Source organism: Astyanax mexicanus, chromosome 4 (assembly GCF_023375975.1).
Source record: "Astyanax mexicanus isolate ESR-SI-001 chromosome 4, AstMex3_surface, whole genome shotgun sequence".
NCBI lineage: Eukaryota > Metazoa > Chordata > Actinopteri > Characiformes > Acestrorhamphidae > Astyanax > Astyanax mexicanus.
Window position 1 is genome coordinate 11637769 of NC_064411.1, and position 16005 is coordinate 11653773.

At 39.2% G+C, this 16005-nt stretch overlaps 2 protein-coding genes across 3 annotated transcripts in view; one reads left to right on the forward strand and one right to left on the reverse strand.

The window, feature by feature from the left end:
- Positions 1-5666, forward strand: part of LOC111196763 (NLR family CARD domain-containing protein 3-like) — a 43074-nt gene extending 37408 nt beyond the window's left edge. Inside the window, exon 11 of the mRNA XM_049478463.1 lies at positions 4880-5666. Coding sequence (XP_049334420.1) covers positions 4880-5436 — 557 coding nt within the window. The 3' untranslated portion in view covers positions 5437-5666. The remainder of the gene's footprint in view (positions 1-4879) is intronic.
- The window catches only part of LOC125801307 (zinc finger protein 585A-like), a 188292-nt gene that overhangs the window by 150051 nt on the left and 22236 nt on the right, over positions 1-16005 (reverse strand). The window lies entirely within an intron of this gene.

Below are 16005 nucleotides of genomic sequence, written 5' to 3' on the forward strand. Positions count from 1 at the left end.
TGGGGATCTCAGACAATGCGCTGTCATGGTTCAGATCGTACCTCACTGGGCGCTCGTTCAGGATGTCATGGCAAGGACGGCTGTCCCCAGCCCACTCGTTACCCACTGGGGTTCGCCAGGGTTCGGTACTGGGACCTCTTCTCTTCTCAATATACACCACCTCTCTAGGTCGGGTTATCCGCTCACATGGTTTTTCCTACCACTGCTTTGCTGACGACACTCAGCTATACCTGTCGTTCTCACCAGATGATCACTCAATCTCTGCACGAATATCACAGTGTCTCTCAGACATATCCGCATGGATGAAGGAACATCACCTCCAACTAAACCTCTGAAAGACTGAACTTCTGGTCATACCAGCAAAACCTTCTATTCAACACAACTTTGCCATAACCATTGACTCTCTCTCTCTCTCACCGACAAAGGTTGCTAGGAACCTGGGTGTCATGGTTAATGACCAGCTTCTCTTCACGCACCATGTGGCCTCAGTTGCTCGATCCTGCCGCTTTGCGCTTTACAACATCGGAAAAATTTGACCGTTTCTGACGCAACAGGCCACCCAACTCCTGGTACAAGCTGTGGTAATCTCACGACTCGACTACTGCAATGCCGTACTAACTGGCCTCCCGGCCTGTGTAGTAAAACCACTACAGATGATTCAGAATGCAGCAGCACGTTTGGTCTTCAACCAACCAAAACGGGCACATGTCACTCCGCTGCTCATTGAGCTCCACTGGCTACCGGTTGCTGCTTGCATCAAATTCAAAGTGCTTACAATCGCCTACAAGGTGATGACAGTACAGGTTCCTTCCTACCTGCACTCACTCCTGAAGGCTTACGCTACCTCCCGGCCGCTGCGCTCCTCCAATGAACGTCGCCTCGCTTTGCCAAACACTCACACAAAGCAATCCAGACTGTTCTCATACAGAGTTCCCCAATGGTGGAACAAACTACCTTCCACTACCAGATCAGGAGAATCTCTCGCTATCTTTAAGAAACTCCTGAAGACAGAGCTCTTCAAAGAGCATTTACTCTCCTAACACCTCTAACAAACTAACTAATTCTAACCTCATCTCCTTCTTCCTCTTCTCTACTCCTCTATCCCATTATTTCCCTCTGACCTCCTTAAGGCCCTATCTATAGATGCTTTATTTTTAACTTATATTATTTTTGTACTTAACCTCTTCTATTATTTGCACTTCAATACACTACACACACACACTAAATATAACACTACACACACACTAAATATAACACTACACACACTACTACACACACTAAATATAACACTACACACACTACATATAAGACTACAAACACTAAATATAACACTACACACACACTACATATAAGACTACACACACCAAATATAACACACACACACTAAATATAACACTACAAACACACTAAATATAACACTACACACTAAATCTAAAACTACACACACACTAAATATAACACTGCACACACACTACATATAAGACTACACACACACTAAATATAACACTACACAGACACTAAATATAACACTACATACACACACACTAAATATAACACTACACACACTAAATATAACACTGCACATACACTAAATATAACACTACACACAGACGCTAAATATAACACTACACACACTAAATATAACACTGCACATACACTAAATATAACACTACACACAGACGCTAAATATAACACTGCACACAAACTAAATATAACACTGCACACACTACCTATAAGACTACACACACACTAAATATAACACCACACACACACTAAACATAACACTACACACACACTAAATATAACACTACACACACACACTAAACATAACACTACACACACACTAAATATAACACCACACACACTAAACATAACACTACACACACACTAAACATAACACTACACACACACACTAAACATAACACTACACACACACTAAATATAACAGTACATACACACACTAAACATAACACTACACACACACTAAACATAACACTACACACACACTAAATATAACAGTACATACACACACACACTAAATTGTAACGCCAGACAGATAGGATTGACGCACGCAGAGTAAAAGGTAAAGACGGGTTTATTTACAGAGTAGTAAACAGAGTAACAGAGAACAGGTTGAACAACACTCACACTGGAAGCAGGAATCGTAGTACAGGAAACAGTCCAAGATCCAAAGCCAGAGAGACAGTCCAATAATACAACAAATCCGATAAAGGCAAAGACAAAAGGCAAAATCCGTGATACAGGAAAAAGGGTCATAACAAAAGGGCAGACAGAAAAGGGTTTGGAATAACGCTCAGTACGCAACATGAGTCGGCAATACCTCGCAAAGGACAGGCGCTGACTGAAATCTAAATATACAAAACCTAAAATTACTATGAACCGGAACTTCCTAGAACACAGGTGACTCTGAACGGGGGAGCGTAACGCGATTGGGTGAGAGTGAGCGGATGACGGTGACGTCATTGCCAGTGGGATTTTGGAAAATAGAGTTCGGGTGTGTGAGAGGAAAGCCTAGAGACGTGACATAAATGTAACAACACACACTAAACATAACACTATGTGCACACTACATATAAGACTACACACACACTAAATAAAACATTACACACACACAAAATAGAACACACACACTAAATATAACACTACACACACAAAAAATATATTGCCACACACACACTAAATATAACAACACACACAGTAAATATAACACACACTAAATATAACAACACAAAAACACACTAAATATAACACTACACACACTAAATATAACATTACACACACACTAAATATAACATTACACACACACTAAATATAACACCACACACACTAAATATAACACTACACACACTAAACATAACAACACACACTTAATATTACACCGCACACACACTAAATATACCAACACACGCACACACTAGATATAACACTACACACACTAAATATAAAAACACACACACACTAAATATAACAGTACACACATACTACATATAACACTGCACATGCACTAAATATAACACTACGTACACACTACATATACAACTACACACACTAAATATAACATTACACACACACACACACACTAAATATAACACCACACACACTAAATACAGTGCCCTCCATAATTATTGGCACCCCTGGTTAAGATGTGTTCTTTAGCTTCTCATAAATTGAGTTTTGTTCAAAATAATATAGGACCACGATGGAAAAAAAGAGTAAAATACAACCTTTAACTCAAGTGAATTTATTCAGTAGGAAAAAAATCCCACATTAAGAAATAATTATTTAACATCAAATCATGTGTGCCACAATTATTAGCACCCCTGATGTTAATACTTTGTACAACCCCCTTTTGCCAACAAAACAGCACCTAATCTTCTCCTGTAATGTTTCACAAGATGGGAGAATACAGAAAGAGGGATCTTTGACCATTCCTCTTTGCACATTCTCTCTAAATCATCCAACGACCTGGGTCCTCTCCTCTGCACTCTCCTCTTCAGCTCACCCCACAGGTTTTCAATGGGGTTGAGGTCTGGGGACTGAGATGGCCATGGGAGGAGCTTGATTCTGTGTGCGGTGAACCATTTCTGTGTAGATTTGGCCACATGTTTAGGGTCATTATCTTGCTGAAAGACCCAGTGACGACCCATCTTCAGCTTTCGGGCAGAAGCCACCAGATTTTGTTTTAAAATGTCCTGGTATTTTAGAGCATTCATGATGCCATGCACCCTAACAAGGTTCCCAGGGCCTTTAGAAGAGAAACAGGCCCACAGCATCACTGATCCCCCGCCGTATTTCACAGTGGGCATGAGGTGCTTTTCTGCATACTCAGCTCTTGTGTTACGCCAGACCCACTTAGAGCACTTAGACCCACTTAGAGCTCTATCTTTGTTTCATCTGACCAAAGCACACGGTCCCAGTTGAAGTCCCAGTACCGCTTAGCAAACTCCAAACGTTTGCGTTTATGATTGTGAGTGAGAAATGGTTTCTTCCGTGCATGCCTCCCAAACAGCTTGTTGGCATGTAGATAGCGCCTGATGGTTGTTTTGGAGACTTTGTGACCCCAAGAAGCTACCATTTGTTGCAATTCTGTAACAGTGAGCTTTGGAGAACTTTTTATTTCTCTTATCATCCTCCTCACTGTGCGTGGTGGCAAAATAAACTTGCGTCCTCGTCCAGGCTTGTTTACCACTGTTCCAGTTGTTTTAAACGTCTTAATAATTCCTCTGACAGTAGATATGGACAGGTGTAGGCGAGTAGCGATTTTCTTGTAGCCATTGCCTGACTTGTGAAGGTCAACACACATCTGCCTCACTTGAATGGTATGTTCCTTTGTCTTTCCCATGTTGAAGATAAATGGCCTCTGTGTCACGTCATATTTATACCCCAGGGAAACAGGAAGTTGTGAATTACTAATTAAATGTTCCTACATACTCTGATCAACTTCGTAAACTACTGTAGAAGTGACAGAAATACTTTTATTAAATTTATTTCCTAAGAATTGTTAGGGGTGCCAATAATTGTGGAACAGGTGATTTTATGAAGAATAATTATTTCTTAGTCAGGGATTTTATTTCCCCCTTAAAATTTACTTGAGTTAAAGGTTGGACTTTACTTTTTTTTTCCCATCGTGGTCCTATATTATTTTGAATAAAATTCAATTTATGAGAAGCTAAAGAACACATCTTAACCAGGGGTGCCAATAATTATGGAGGGCACTGTATAACACTACACACAATAAATATAACACTACACACACTAAATATAACAGTACACACTCACTAAATATAACACTAAACACACAATAAATATAATATAACACTACACACTAAATACACTCTGTGTGTGTTCTTGTGTTCAGACGGCTGTGATTTCACTCTGGATCTGAACACAGCGCAGTGTAATCTCTCTCTGAGTGAGGAGAACAGGAGGGTGGAGTGTAGAGAGGAGCTGCAGTCGTATCCTGATCATCCAGAGAGATTTGATTGGTGTCCGCAGGTTCTGAGTAGAGAGAGAGTTACTGGTGTTACTGGACGCTGTTACTGGGAGGCTGAGTGGAGCGGAGGAGAAGCTGAAGTAGCTCTGAGTTATAAAACCATCAGCAGGAAAGGATCAGGATCAGACTGTAGGTTTGGAGAGAATATAATCTCCTGGAGTCTGTACTGCTCTGATAACAGATACTCTGTTTATCACAATAAAAACAGAACTGAACTCTCCACTCCTCCCTCCGGCTGTAGGAGAGTAGGAGTGTATGTGGACTGTCCCTCCGGCACTCTGTCCTTCTACAGAGTCTCCTCTGATACACCCTCACACACTCTCACACACTTACACACATTCTACACCACCTTCACTCAGCCCCTCTATGCAGGGATTGGGGTTGATTTTGGATCCTCAGTGCGTCTGTGTAAGATAGAATAACTCTGTGTGTAACAGAGATTCGATGTGTGTGTGTGTGTGTGTGTGTAGAAGGGAAAATGTGTGTATAAATATAAGAATGTAAATATTTTATATAGATGATTTTGTCATTTTTTTCCAGAACTTTTATTTTAATTACTGTTATCTTTATTCACTACTGTTATTATTGTTAAGTATTGTTTTATTTTATTGTAAAATTGGTTCATATTAATAAAGCTAAATAAATGAAGAAAGGTGAAGAGGAGTCTCTTATTTGATTTTTTTGTGTGTTTGGTTTGTGTGTTCAGATTATGGTGGAAGTTGGAGTCGAGTTTGGTGGTGTAATTAACATTTCTGTTTTTTATTCTTTTGCTTCTTGTAGTTACTTGTCTCGTCTCATCTTGTCTTGTCCATGACAGCGTCTGCCCCTCAACAAAGCTGCAGTACCGTCCACTGAAGTCGTGTGTCATTCTGTAATCCTCGTATGGCTTCAAGGTCTAAGGGTTTTTTCTCTGTAAGGAAAATGAACGAGCTTTTCAAAAACTGTTCTCTATCACATGCTGTAGTAAATAAATACACTAGGGGTGTGACGAGGCACGAGATCTCACGAGATTAAAACTTGATATTTCTCGTCAGGCTTAAAACTGTCTCGCGGGAAGCAGGGGTGCAACTACATACTTTTTGAGGTGTATGCAAACAGACTATCGGCGCCCCCTTTATCAAATATCGCCATATTTTCAGACATGTTTTAACATCAGTGCTAATATCCAGTGCAAGACCTTAAAACCCCTCAAAAATCCTCCTCAGAGAGGTGGTGGGGGGGCTGGGGCGGGGCTTCCCTACTAGCCCACAGTGCTCCGCAAAACCAGCAAGCTGTTTGGCTGTTTCTCCTGAAAGGCGGAACTTTATCCGTGAACTGGCTCTGTGATTCGCATTAAGAGATGTTCCATTCACAGCCTGTCTCCTCACTAATAATCAGTGTTGGGCACGTTACTTTGAAAAAGTAATTAGTTATAGTTACTAGTTACTTCTCCAAAGAAGTAACTGAGTTACTAACTGAGTTACTCCACTATAAAAGTAACTAGTTACCAGTAAAAGTAACTATTGCGTTACTTGCCCCAAAAAAAAAAATTAACTAAAGAAAATAAATTATGTAATTAGGGTTCAAGCACCGAAGGTGCGTAGAACCCTATTGTTTTTGCTAAGATTTTTCTTCTTCTTCTTCTTCTTCTTCTTCTTCTTATTATTCTTTTTCTCCTGAAAAAACAGTTGTGCAGCCTAAACCGTAAGTCATAGAGAAATGAAACTTGGTAGGTAGATGTAGGATCAGTGCATCTCGGTGGACAACAAAAATGGCACCGATTGGTCAAGTGGTGGCGCTATAAACAAGGAAATTCATTTTTCACAATTTTCTCAATAACTCAAAAACCATAAGACCTACATTCAAAATTCTTTTTTTGATGGATTCCTTGGGGCAATACCAACAACTTTCCAATTTGGACCATGCACTTCCGTCTATATAGATTTTTTTGCTAATTTGCATAATATGCAAAACCTACTTTTGCAAACTAGTCCTAGGAATGTTGACCAATCCTGGCATGTTTGGTATCAAAACACTCGTGAGAGCATGCGCTTCAATATTCATTAAGAAAAAGTTGAAATATGTAAACAATATGGCCGCCATATGCAAATTAGTCCTTCCGGATATATGCCCCATTCACTTCAAGAGGTAAATTTGGAGCACTGTTTCTCAGCAACCGTGCAACCTAGCAAGTTGAAACTTTGCATGCAGAATCTATCATACAGCCTCTAAAGGATGTTCAAAGGGCAACTTAATCAATCAACATGGCTGAACACCATCAGCCAATCAGCATTCAGCAGACATTTTGGCAGGCTGAATGTTGCCCAATCTGGATGATATTTGGCAGTTATGTTCAGGTGGAGACACTGTAGTGACCTGCAAAGTGCTGAAACAATCCGCCCACTGGGGGGCGCTGTTCCAAAAAAACGAGTATATGTCAATCATGCTGTACTATTTTGACATCTAATTGTTTTTGCCATATTTAGTACAGTGGCTCTGACAAATTTCTCAATACAACTATGTTTAAAAAGTGCTTTGTTCATTCATAATTGCTAATTGTTTGAAAATAGCTATATTGAAACTACTCTCTGGATATTTGGCCTATCACCTCCATTTCAGTCTTGCTGCACACTGTAGAGTCTCTAGGTAAATGTTCATTAAAAACATTTGTGAAAATTTCACATACAATACTCTCCAGGCATCAAGCAATCTGTGCGTCCTTGGAATTTCTAACCTAAATTGCTGTAACTCTGCAGTATTTGCTGTAATCTCACAATGTTAAAGACCTCTGTACAATATCACTCTGATGAAGCGCCATTTAATACAGAACTAGATTAAGAATAACTTGACATTACATGTCATATCAGAACATTCACTCCTTTGTGCCTCTTCTCAACATTAATAACAGGTGAAAGACTTTTGATCATTTCTAAATGTGACAGAATGTCTCCAATTGTGTTAGACCTTCTTACACATCACCATCCTATGCTCTAGTAGGCACCATTGTGCTAGTTGGTGCTTGATGAAGCGCCATTTAATTCAGAACTAGATTTATAATAACTTCGTCATTACATGTCACATCAGAACATTCACTCCTTTGTGTTAATTTAAACTTGTTTGGTCAAACATTTCAGCTTGTTCTGCAAAGGTTCAAAGGTCAATCTGAATACCACTTTGTGAACATTCTGGTTGAAGCCACCTGATCAATACCAATAACATGTAGACACCTTTTGACTAGTTCTAACTCACTTAATGAATATCCTACAAAGTTCACTAGATTTACATGTGAATTTAAGCACTGATCAGGTTGAAAGGCCTCTGCTCAACATTAATAACAGGTGAAAAACTTGATAATTTCTAAATGTGACAGGGCATCTCCAATCATATTAGACCTTCTTACACATCACCATTCAATGCTCCAGTAGGCACCATTGTGCAAGTTGGTGCTTGAACCCGATGATTGCCGCTTGCGGCTATATTTACTATTATTATTAGAAAAATAAGAAACGAAAATAAACCCAAAATCTTGACAAAAATATAATCTAACGAATTAAACAAAATAAGAAACAAAAAACTCCACAAGACCGAAAAAAATTACTAAGACTTGTAATACTGAAAAATTTATTTTTTTAAAATAAAAACTTATTTTTATTTAACTGAACTGAGTTATATATATTTTATAATATTTATAGCCTCGCGCTGAATTCAGCTCCGCACTGCGAGAGAAAGAGAGAGAGAGCACAGCGCATTTTGCCTGATTTCTCTTTATTAATTATCAGTACATTTGTTGGCTTTAGTGAATTTAATAACATGAATTTAACTACACTTGTCTGACCTTATTTATTAAAATGTTTTTTTTTTTTTTAATAGAATTGTTATTCTTCGCGCGCTGCGCCAAGCACCACTTTGCGTGCCTGCAACATTTAAGAGCAACGGATGAGATCTTAATTAAATAATTAATTAATATATTTAATATTTTAATAAATTTTCCCTGGTTATAAGAAATGAATTCTAACGTATAGCTTTATATTTCTGTGTATTTCAAATGTTTTAAGTTTTATATAATTGACGGGCAGCACCAGACGCCGACAATGTGCTTTATTTTTCAGATATAAAAGTATAATTCAGTTAAATAATAGCAAAGTTAAATTAAATAAATTTATGTTTAGTCTTTTAATTTTCCATATCAAAAACTCTTGAAATTCTTACACAGCAGAATGCCTGTCTGCTACAGTTATAGTTACAGTTATTTAGTCTGTGTACTAAACATAAATATAAATCCTTATAACTGACAGAAATAAATATAACTAATAATAAACTATAGTTACTGTGCAGATTTTAAAGTATATTTTATTTTTATAGTTGATTGCTGAAGGCTCTGGGTGAGCTTTATTTTTCTGTGGTAAAGAAGGGGTATCACTCCGCCGCCAAGATAGAAACACTCCAGAAATTTACCTGAACACATGTCATTTACAGACCACCACGCCCATCAGCGTTAAATTTATCCAAAAGTCCAACTCTATTTTAAGGACGCATGCCAGGCCTAAAAATAGACTGTTGACGGGTGGCAACGCACCACCCTACACGCCTTGCACGGGGTGTGTGATAGGGCCCTTTGTCTGTTAAAAAAAAGGTCATTCAGCTGCTAAAGTAACGTGCAGTAACAGGGTGTCTGAAATGGTAACGGCGTTATAGTTACAGTAATTAGTTAGATTACTCGTTACTGAAAAAAGTAACGGCGTTAGTGTTAATGCCGTTTATTATAAAGCCGTTACTACCATCACTGCTAATAATACAGCTGAGCTGAGCGAAACGATTCGGGGCTACTGAAAGCCCCGGCCAGGTGACGCCCCTGTGTATTATCATACATGAACAAACAGCTCTTACAGAAAATACCGACTAGAAATATTTTTCCGGCATCGATTTGGCGCCCCCTCTAGTGCAGCGCCCCTATGCGTCGCATACGTTGCATACCCCCTTTTTGCGCCACTGGCGGGAAGAAAAAACTGTTTAGTGTGGTGTGATGACGTCAGGCCCCTGAACACATCATCATCTACGAAGAACCCCATGTACATTTTATCTACACAGAGAATCTATAACAAACACAGTACTTACCTGAATCCTGTAAAAATGGCGGCGCACGAGCCACCCGGGTCCTGATGGTCTGGGTGGAGACCAAGGGGTGTTCTGGGGCAGGGGAGCCTGGGGGTACCTGTGTAAAATAAAACATACAAAATAATGCATTAACATTGTAAAATAATTATTAATACTTACTAGGGCTGTCCCTAACAATTATTTTTTAAACGATTATTCTAACGATTATTTTTTACAATTAGTCGACTAATCTATTTATTGAGAAACATATTTAAATAATTATTATTTTACGTTTTAAAGCAAACGATAAATTACTATATTTATATATAATAACAACAACAACAACAACAACACAAGCCTACTAAACCAAACCCCACACTTATAATCACTTACATGTACAGCACGTTGTTCAGATCTATAACGCTAAAAATGGATAAGCTCCCATACACCACAACCGTGTGTTGCACTGTTTTCTGTGACCGCTAGATTTTGTGACCACGGGCAGGTAGTTCTCAGCAGACCGGTGCACTGGCCGATTCGAAACGTGTTCGTTTCAAATGTTTACTCCGAGTGGCCAAAACGGTTAAGTTAGGGCTGAGGGTAAGGTGTAGGTATAGAAAGCTCCCGTTTTGCCAATGAACACTCATAACTGTGAGCACTGGTCACAAAATTCTGACAGTGACAGAAAACGGTGTAACACCGCAGCGCCGACGGCGCTAGCTAAAATAACTTAAGGCAGCTAGCTTAGCTAAACACCTGAACTTATGAATAATGCTACTGTTTCTGGAAACTGCGAAATGCCATGCACAAATATAAACCAAAACTGTATAATTTCTGCCTGTGGCAGGTTTAAAACCTTTGGTAGACAGCCTTAAGTCTTTTTATGCAAATCGATGTATTTTCGTAATCGATGACGTCGATTATGTCGACGCGTCGCCCCAGCCCTAATACTTACCTGGACGTCCAAATGTATGCATGCTTGTCTTATTATCTGTAAATATGTAAATATTGTATAATAACTGTCATGTATAGTTGTCTTACCCACCTGCCCACTAGTTAATTGCTTGTTGGTTTAGCCGGAGGTGGGCTAAAAGTATTTAAGGGCAGGCTGGTACACTATTGGGGGGTCACACACTGGTTAAGCGTGGCTGGTATGTCGACGAGAGTTTTATTGAGATGTTCATTTAGCATTTTGGTGGTAGCTGCCAATCCACCTTTAACTCCTACCCGTGGACAGTGAGTAAATAGTGTGTAAATATTGTACATTTCGTTTTGTTTTTGGGTGCTTCGTTTGTCACAATAAACACTTTGAAAGGGATACTACCTGGTTCCAGACTGTTTTTACGTCTCTGCATCACCTCTCTCCGGTAACCTCCTGACCACTTGTCCTCACACTACCACAGTGGACTTTTTAAAAGGGATCTGGCAACACAGTAGCGATACCAGGGAGTGTGTGGCTGAGGAGTGAGAGCAGCTCTCAGCAGAAGAGGAAAATTCGGGTATTTGCATAGAATGGGCGGACTACGGTCCGGGTCCGGACCCAAACCTACTGAAAAGGATTTAATTGTATACACGCTTTGCAGAGCATCAAATCACAGACCAATCACGTGTGGGGTAAGATCACCAAACGCTCTCCTCAGTCAATCAGATCTGTGCAGACCATTGACAGTATATATTAACTGGACCAAGCCATCCCGCTGATTTCAACGGAGCCAGGTGAGGCCAATCGTGTCACTTCCTGATCGGCTTCTCGTGGGGCGTTAACCGGGAAAGTGAGAGATTGCGCTGGTGCCAGCATGACGCGAATCTTCTGCGTGCCGTGCAAACAACCGTACTGTTTATAGGAGCTGCACAGACCTATTCAGTCCACAGTGAGAAAAGCTCCATTCCGTCCCAGAATGGGGCTTTTATTGAATAAACAGCAGATAAAAACTAGTATTACTGATATCCAATATTAGTCCACAGATTTACTGAAGAATAGTTTTCTATATAACAAGCATTTAGAAACTCAGTAATAATAATAATAATAAATGTGTAATATAAATTACAGTTATATCTATACATTTAATTCTCATAGTCTATCTTACTTCTATTTACTACTTTCTTACTATCTACAATGTATTATAACTGATAGTAGTAGCATTATATTTGCATAATAAGAGGTTACTTTGACCCTGCACTAATTCAATCAGCTCTGTACTTTTAAATTAAGAGGAGCAACTTCTCCAAACATTACAGCATGGTATTTTGGGTCGCTGTCTTTTTACGCCATCGTTAGCATAGTTGTATAAAAATGTTATTTTCTAAAGCTATGAACAGATTATTAATCTTATGGATCAAATTGCAGAAAATCCGTTCTTTGTAGAAAAGAACACGGGTCGTGTCATAATTGAAAACGGCTTGGAAATACATTTATTATTGGTTCAAAGACACCCCGAAATGAATGGAAGTGAATGGATAGCTTTGCTCAAATGGTCCTCTCATCCCTCAGCAGCACACTTCCGGTGGCACGTTTTGGAAGGGAAAAGCTGGGGGCCTGGTGCAGACGCGGTAAGGAAAAAATAAATAAATAAACACACCGCTCCTCACGCGGGATCGAACCCGTGTTGTCAGGGTCGTGGTCCCGCTGCTCCGGCTGTTGAATTGGGACGCGGCCATGAAAAAAACGCCTTTATAAGGAGATAGGGAGCCAGAGAACGGGTGGAAACTAAAGTCACGCCGAGCGCACTGGGCGTGACTAAATCATAACACAAGTTAACAATCGGTCCAGACCTTCTCTAACTGGACCATACTGAATTCTAATTAAATACCCCTGATATAGAAGATGCTTCTGCTACTTTTAAGTTGTATGTCTGGCTGCATTTTGGCTCCAGTGGAAACAATAAACGGTAACAGAGTGACCAACAAGACACAAACCATATATAAATACTGTAAGTAAATCCTACACGTGACGCAGCTGTACTAATCCCTTAGCTCTGTACTGTATTTAAAAACATGTTTTGTCTCTGTTTACACTTCTAGCATAGTATTAATATGACTGGTTATGGTTATGCATAGTTAAATTACAAGAGATTCAGGAGAAAAAACACAAACCATAGACTTAATATGACTGGTTGTGGTTTGCACTTATTGTTTGCACTATATAAGACCTATAAAAGTTTTTTTTTACTTATTCTTATTTCTATTTCTTCTAAAATCAATGTGTGAGAGAAACCAGTCTGTTAAGTTTGCGTTCTATGATTTTGTCAAATAAAACTCAAATTTTCAAGCCATTTTTCATTTTTGACATTTTCTTTAATTTTTTTTTTGTTTTAAATCTCGTCTCGTTCTCGTGAACCCAGTATCGTGTCTCGTCATATTAGTGTCTCGTCACACCCCTACTGACGACTCAAAAAATTCGTGTATCCATGAAATTCCCCACTGAGTATTCTATTCCACCTTAAATCTACCTTAAACGTGCAGCCGGAAAGCAGTTTCACTTTCTACTTTCTCTCATTCAATGTTACTAAAGTCTGCTACACATAAAAGATCACATTCTTAGTAAATTTATGTCTCACTCGCATTTAGACAACAAATACCCTTAAAAAGTTGCCACTGAGTAGTCTATTTCACCTTAAATCTACCTTCAATGTGCAGCTCGAAATTTCTATCCGATTAATCGAGCTTGTATTTAATACAAGCTTGCTTTTGGTTGCACTTGAACCCTAAAGGAGAGATTTAAGTAAAACCAAAATAAAAGTAAACATAGTTTTGAACCATCTCTGTGTTTTTGTTTTAGCCCATAATCGCCCAACTCTAGTTTGAAAATAGAATTTGCAGTACATGTAGTGTCCAAAGTATTTACCATTTTGCCAGCCACCATCTTGCTGACATCTTCAAGGTTGGTCTTCTTATCTGCTGGAGGATTCCTAACACCAAAGATCAATGCGGTTACTGTCACATCAGTTCTGTTGTTTATCAGCACATCAAAGTCTGACGTTCCCTTTAAACCTGACAAACAAACAAACATATTAGGACAACACATTGATAAACAGGGATACATTCGTATATGACAGAATCACTCACTTTGGTTTTTTTTCCACATTCCTAAAGGAGAGCGCAGTCCTGTTCTGTTCAGCCTTTAAGAATCTCTGCCTCTTCGTAGCATCATGATATTCCTCTCGCCCGGTCTGTAGCACCGCAATGAATGAATTCTGTTTGCTGAAAACTTCACTGGTGACACGTGGTGAATAAAGCCGGAAACTGTCTCAGTTTCTTCTTTAGGTCTTTTTGTGGGACTTGCCATCTTTACAGTTAGCAATGCTAAGCGTCCTGGAATAACAACATCTTGTAGTCCTAGAAAATAAGCAGACAGGAGCAAAACTAAAATTGATGCTCTGCATGGCCTTTTAAAACCTGTAATTGAACACTTGTTTAGACCTATCCAACAAAAAATACCATCTCCAGTCTGAACAAGGGCCCAAACAAAAGTTCAAATACATTTACCAAGAAAATTAGCTACTTGGTTAAAAAAGCACTGGGAACATTAGCTAGCTAGATAACATTAGATACTTGGGTTAAAAATGCACTGGCAACATTGGCTATCAAGATAACATTAGCTACTTGGTTAGAAAAGCACTGGGAACATTGGCTAGTTAGATAACATTAGATACTTGGGTTAAAAAAGCACTGCGAACATTAGCTAGCTAGATAACATTAGATACTTGGGTTAAAAAAGCACTGGGAACATTGGCTAGCTAAATAACATTAGATACTTGGTTAAAAAAGCACTGGGAACATTGGCTAGCTAAATAACATTAGATACTTGGTTAAAAAAGCACTGGGAACATTGGCTAGTTAGATAACATTAGATACTTGGTTTAAAAAGCACTGGGCACATTGGCTAGCTAGATAACATTAGATACTTGGGTTAAAAAAGCACTGCGAACATTAGCTAGCTAGATAACATTAGATACTTGGGTTAAAAAAGCACTGGGAACATTGGCTAGCTAGATAACATTAGATACTTGGTTAAAAAAGCACTGGGAACATTGGCTAGCTAAATAACATTAGATACTTGGTTAAAAAAGCACTGGGTACATTGGCTAGCTAGATAACATTAGATACTTGGTTTAAAAAGCACTGGGCACATTGGCTAGCTAGATAATGTTACATACTTGGGTTAAAAAAAGCACTGGGAACATTAGCTAGCTAAATAACATTAGATACTTGGTTAAAAAAGCACTGTGCACATTGGCTAGCTAGATAACGTTAGATACTTGGGTTAAAAAAAAACACTGGGAACATTAGCTAGCTAGATAACGTTAGATACTTGGGTTTAAAAAGAACACTGGGAACATTGGCTAGCTAGATAACATTAGCTACTTGGGTTAAAAAGGCACTGGGAACATTGGCTACCTAGATAACATTAGATACCTGTGTAGGACCCTTAAAAATATCCTGTATATTTGTATTATTTTTTTTGTTTTTCGTTGTAAGTGTAAACGAACTCCATTTCCCATGTGCCTTTTCTGTTTCGCGGGTTTTTCCTGCTGGTTTCCTGTTCAGCTCAGCCAATCATACGAGTGAAAAGCTCGACAGACATTTTTCTATCCAATCCGCGCCGAGTAGAGGCGGGACTAAGAGGGAGAGTGTGAGTGTCTGTGGGTGTGTGTTGGAGGAGAAGGAGAGAGAAAGTGAGGAGAGAAGTTGTGTTTAGACTCTCCGGAGCGCTTTTATTTACTTGATATCCGTTCTATAACACAGTTACAGTGCTATTGTACTGTATAGTGCTCTAAACCGCAGCGTTCAGTTCAGTTTTACTGCGGAACCTCTGAAGAGGCAGTTCAGCCGGACTGTGGAGTAAAGGCGCTTCTCCGCGGACTGACCCTGCGTTCACACTGGAAAGCGACAAAGCGACAGGTGTGATGGAAAGTGTT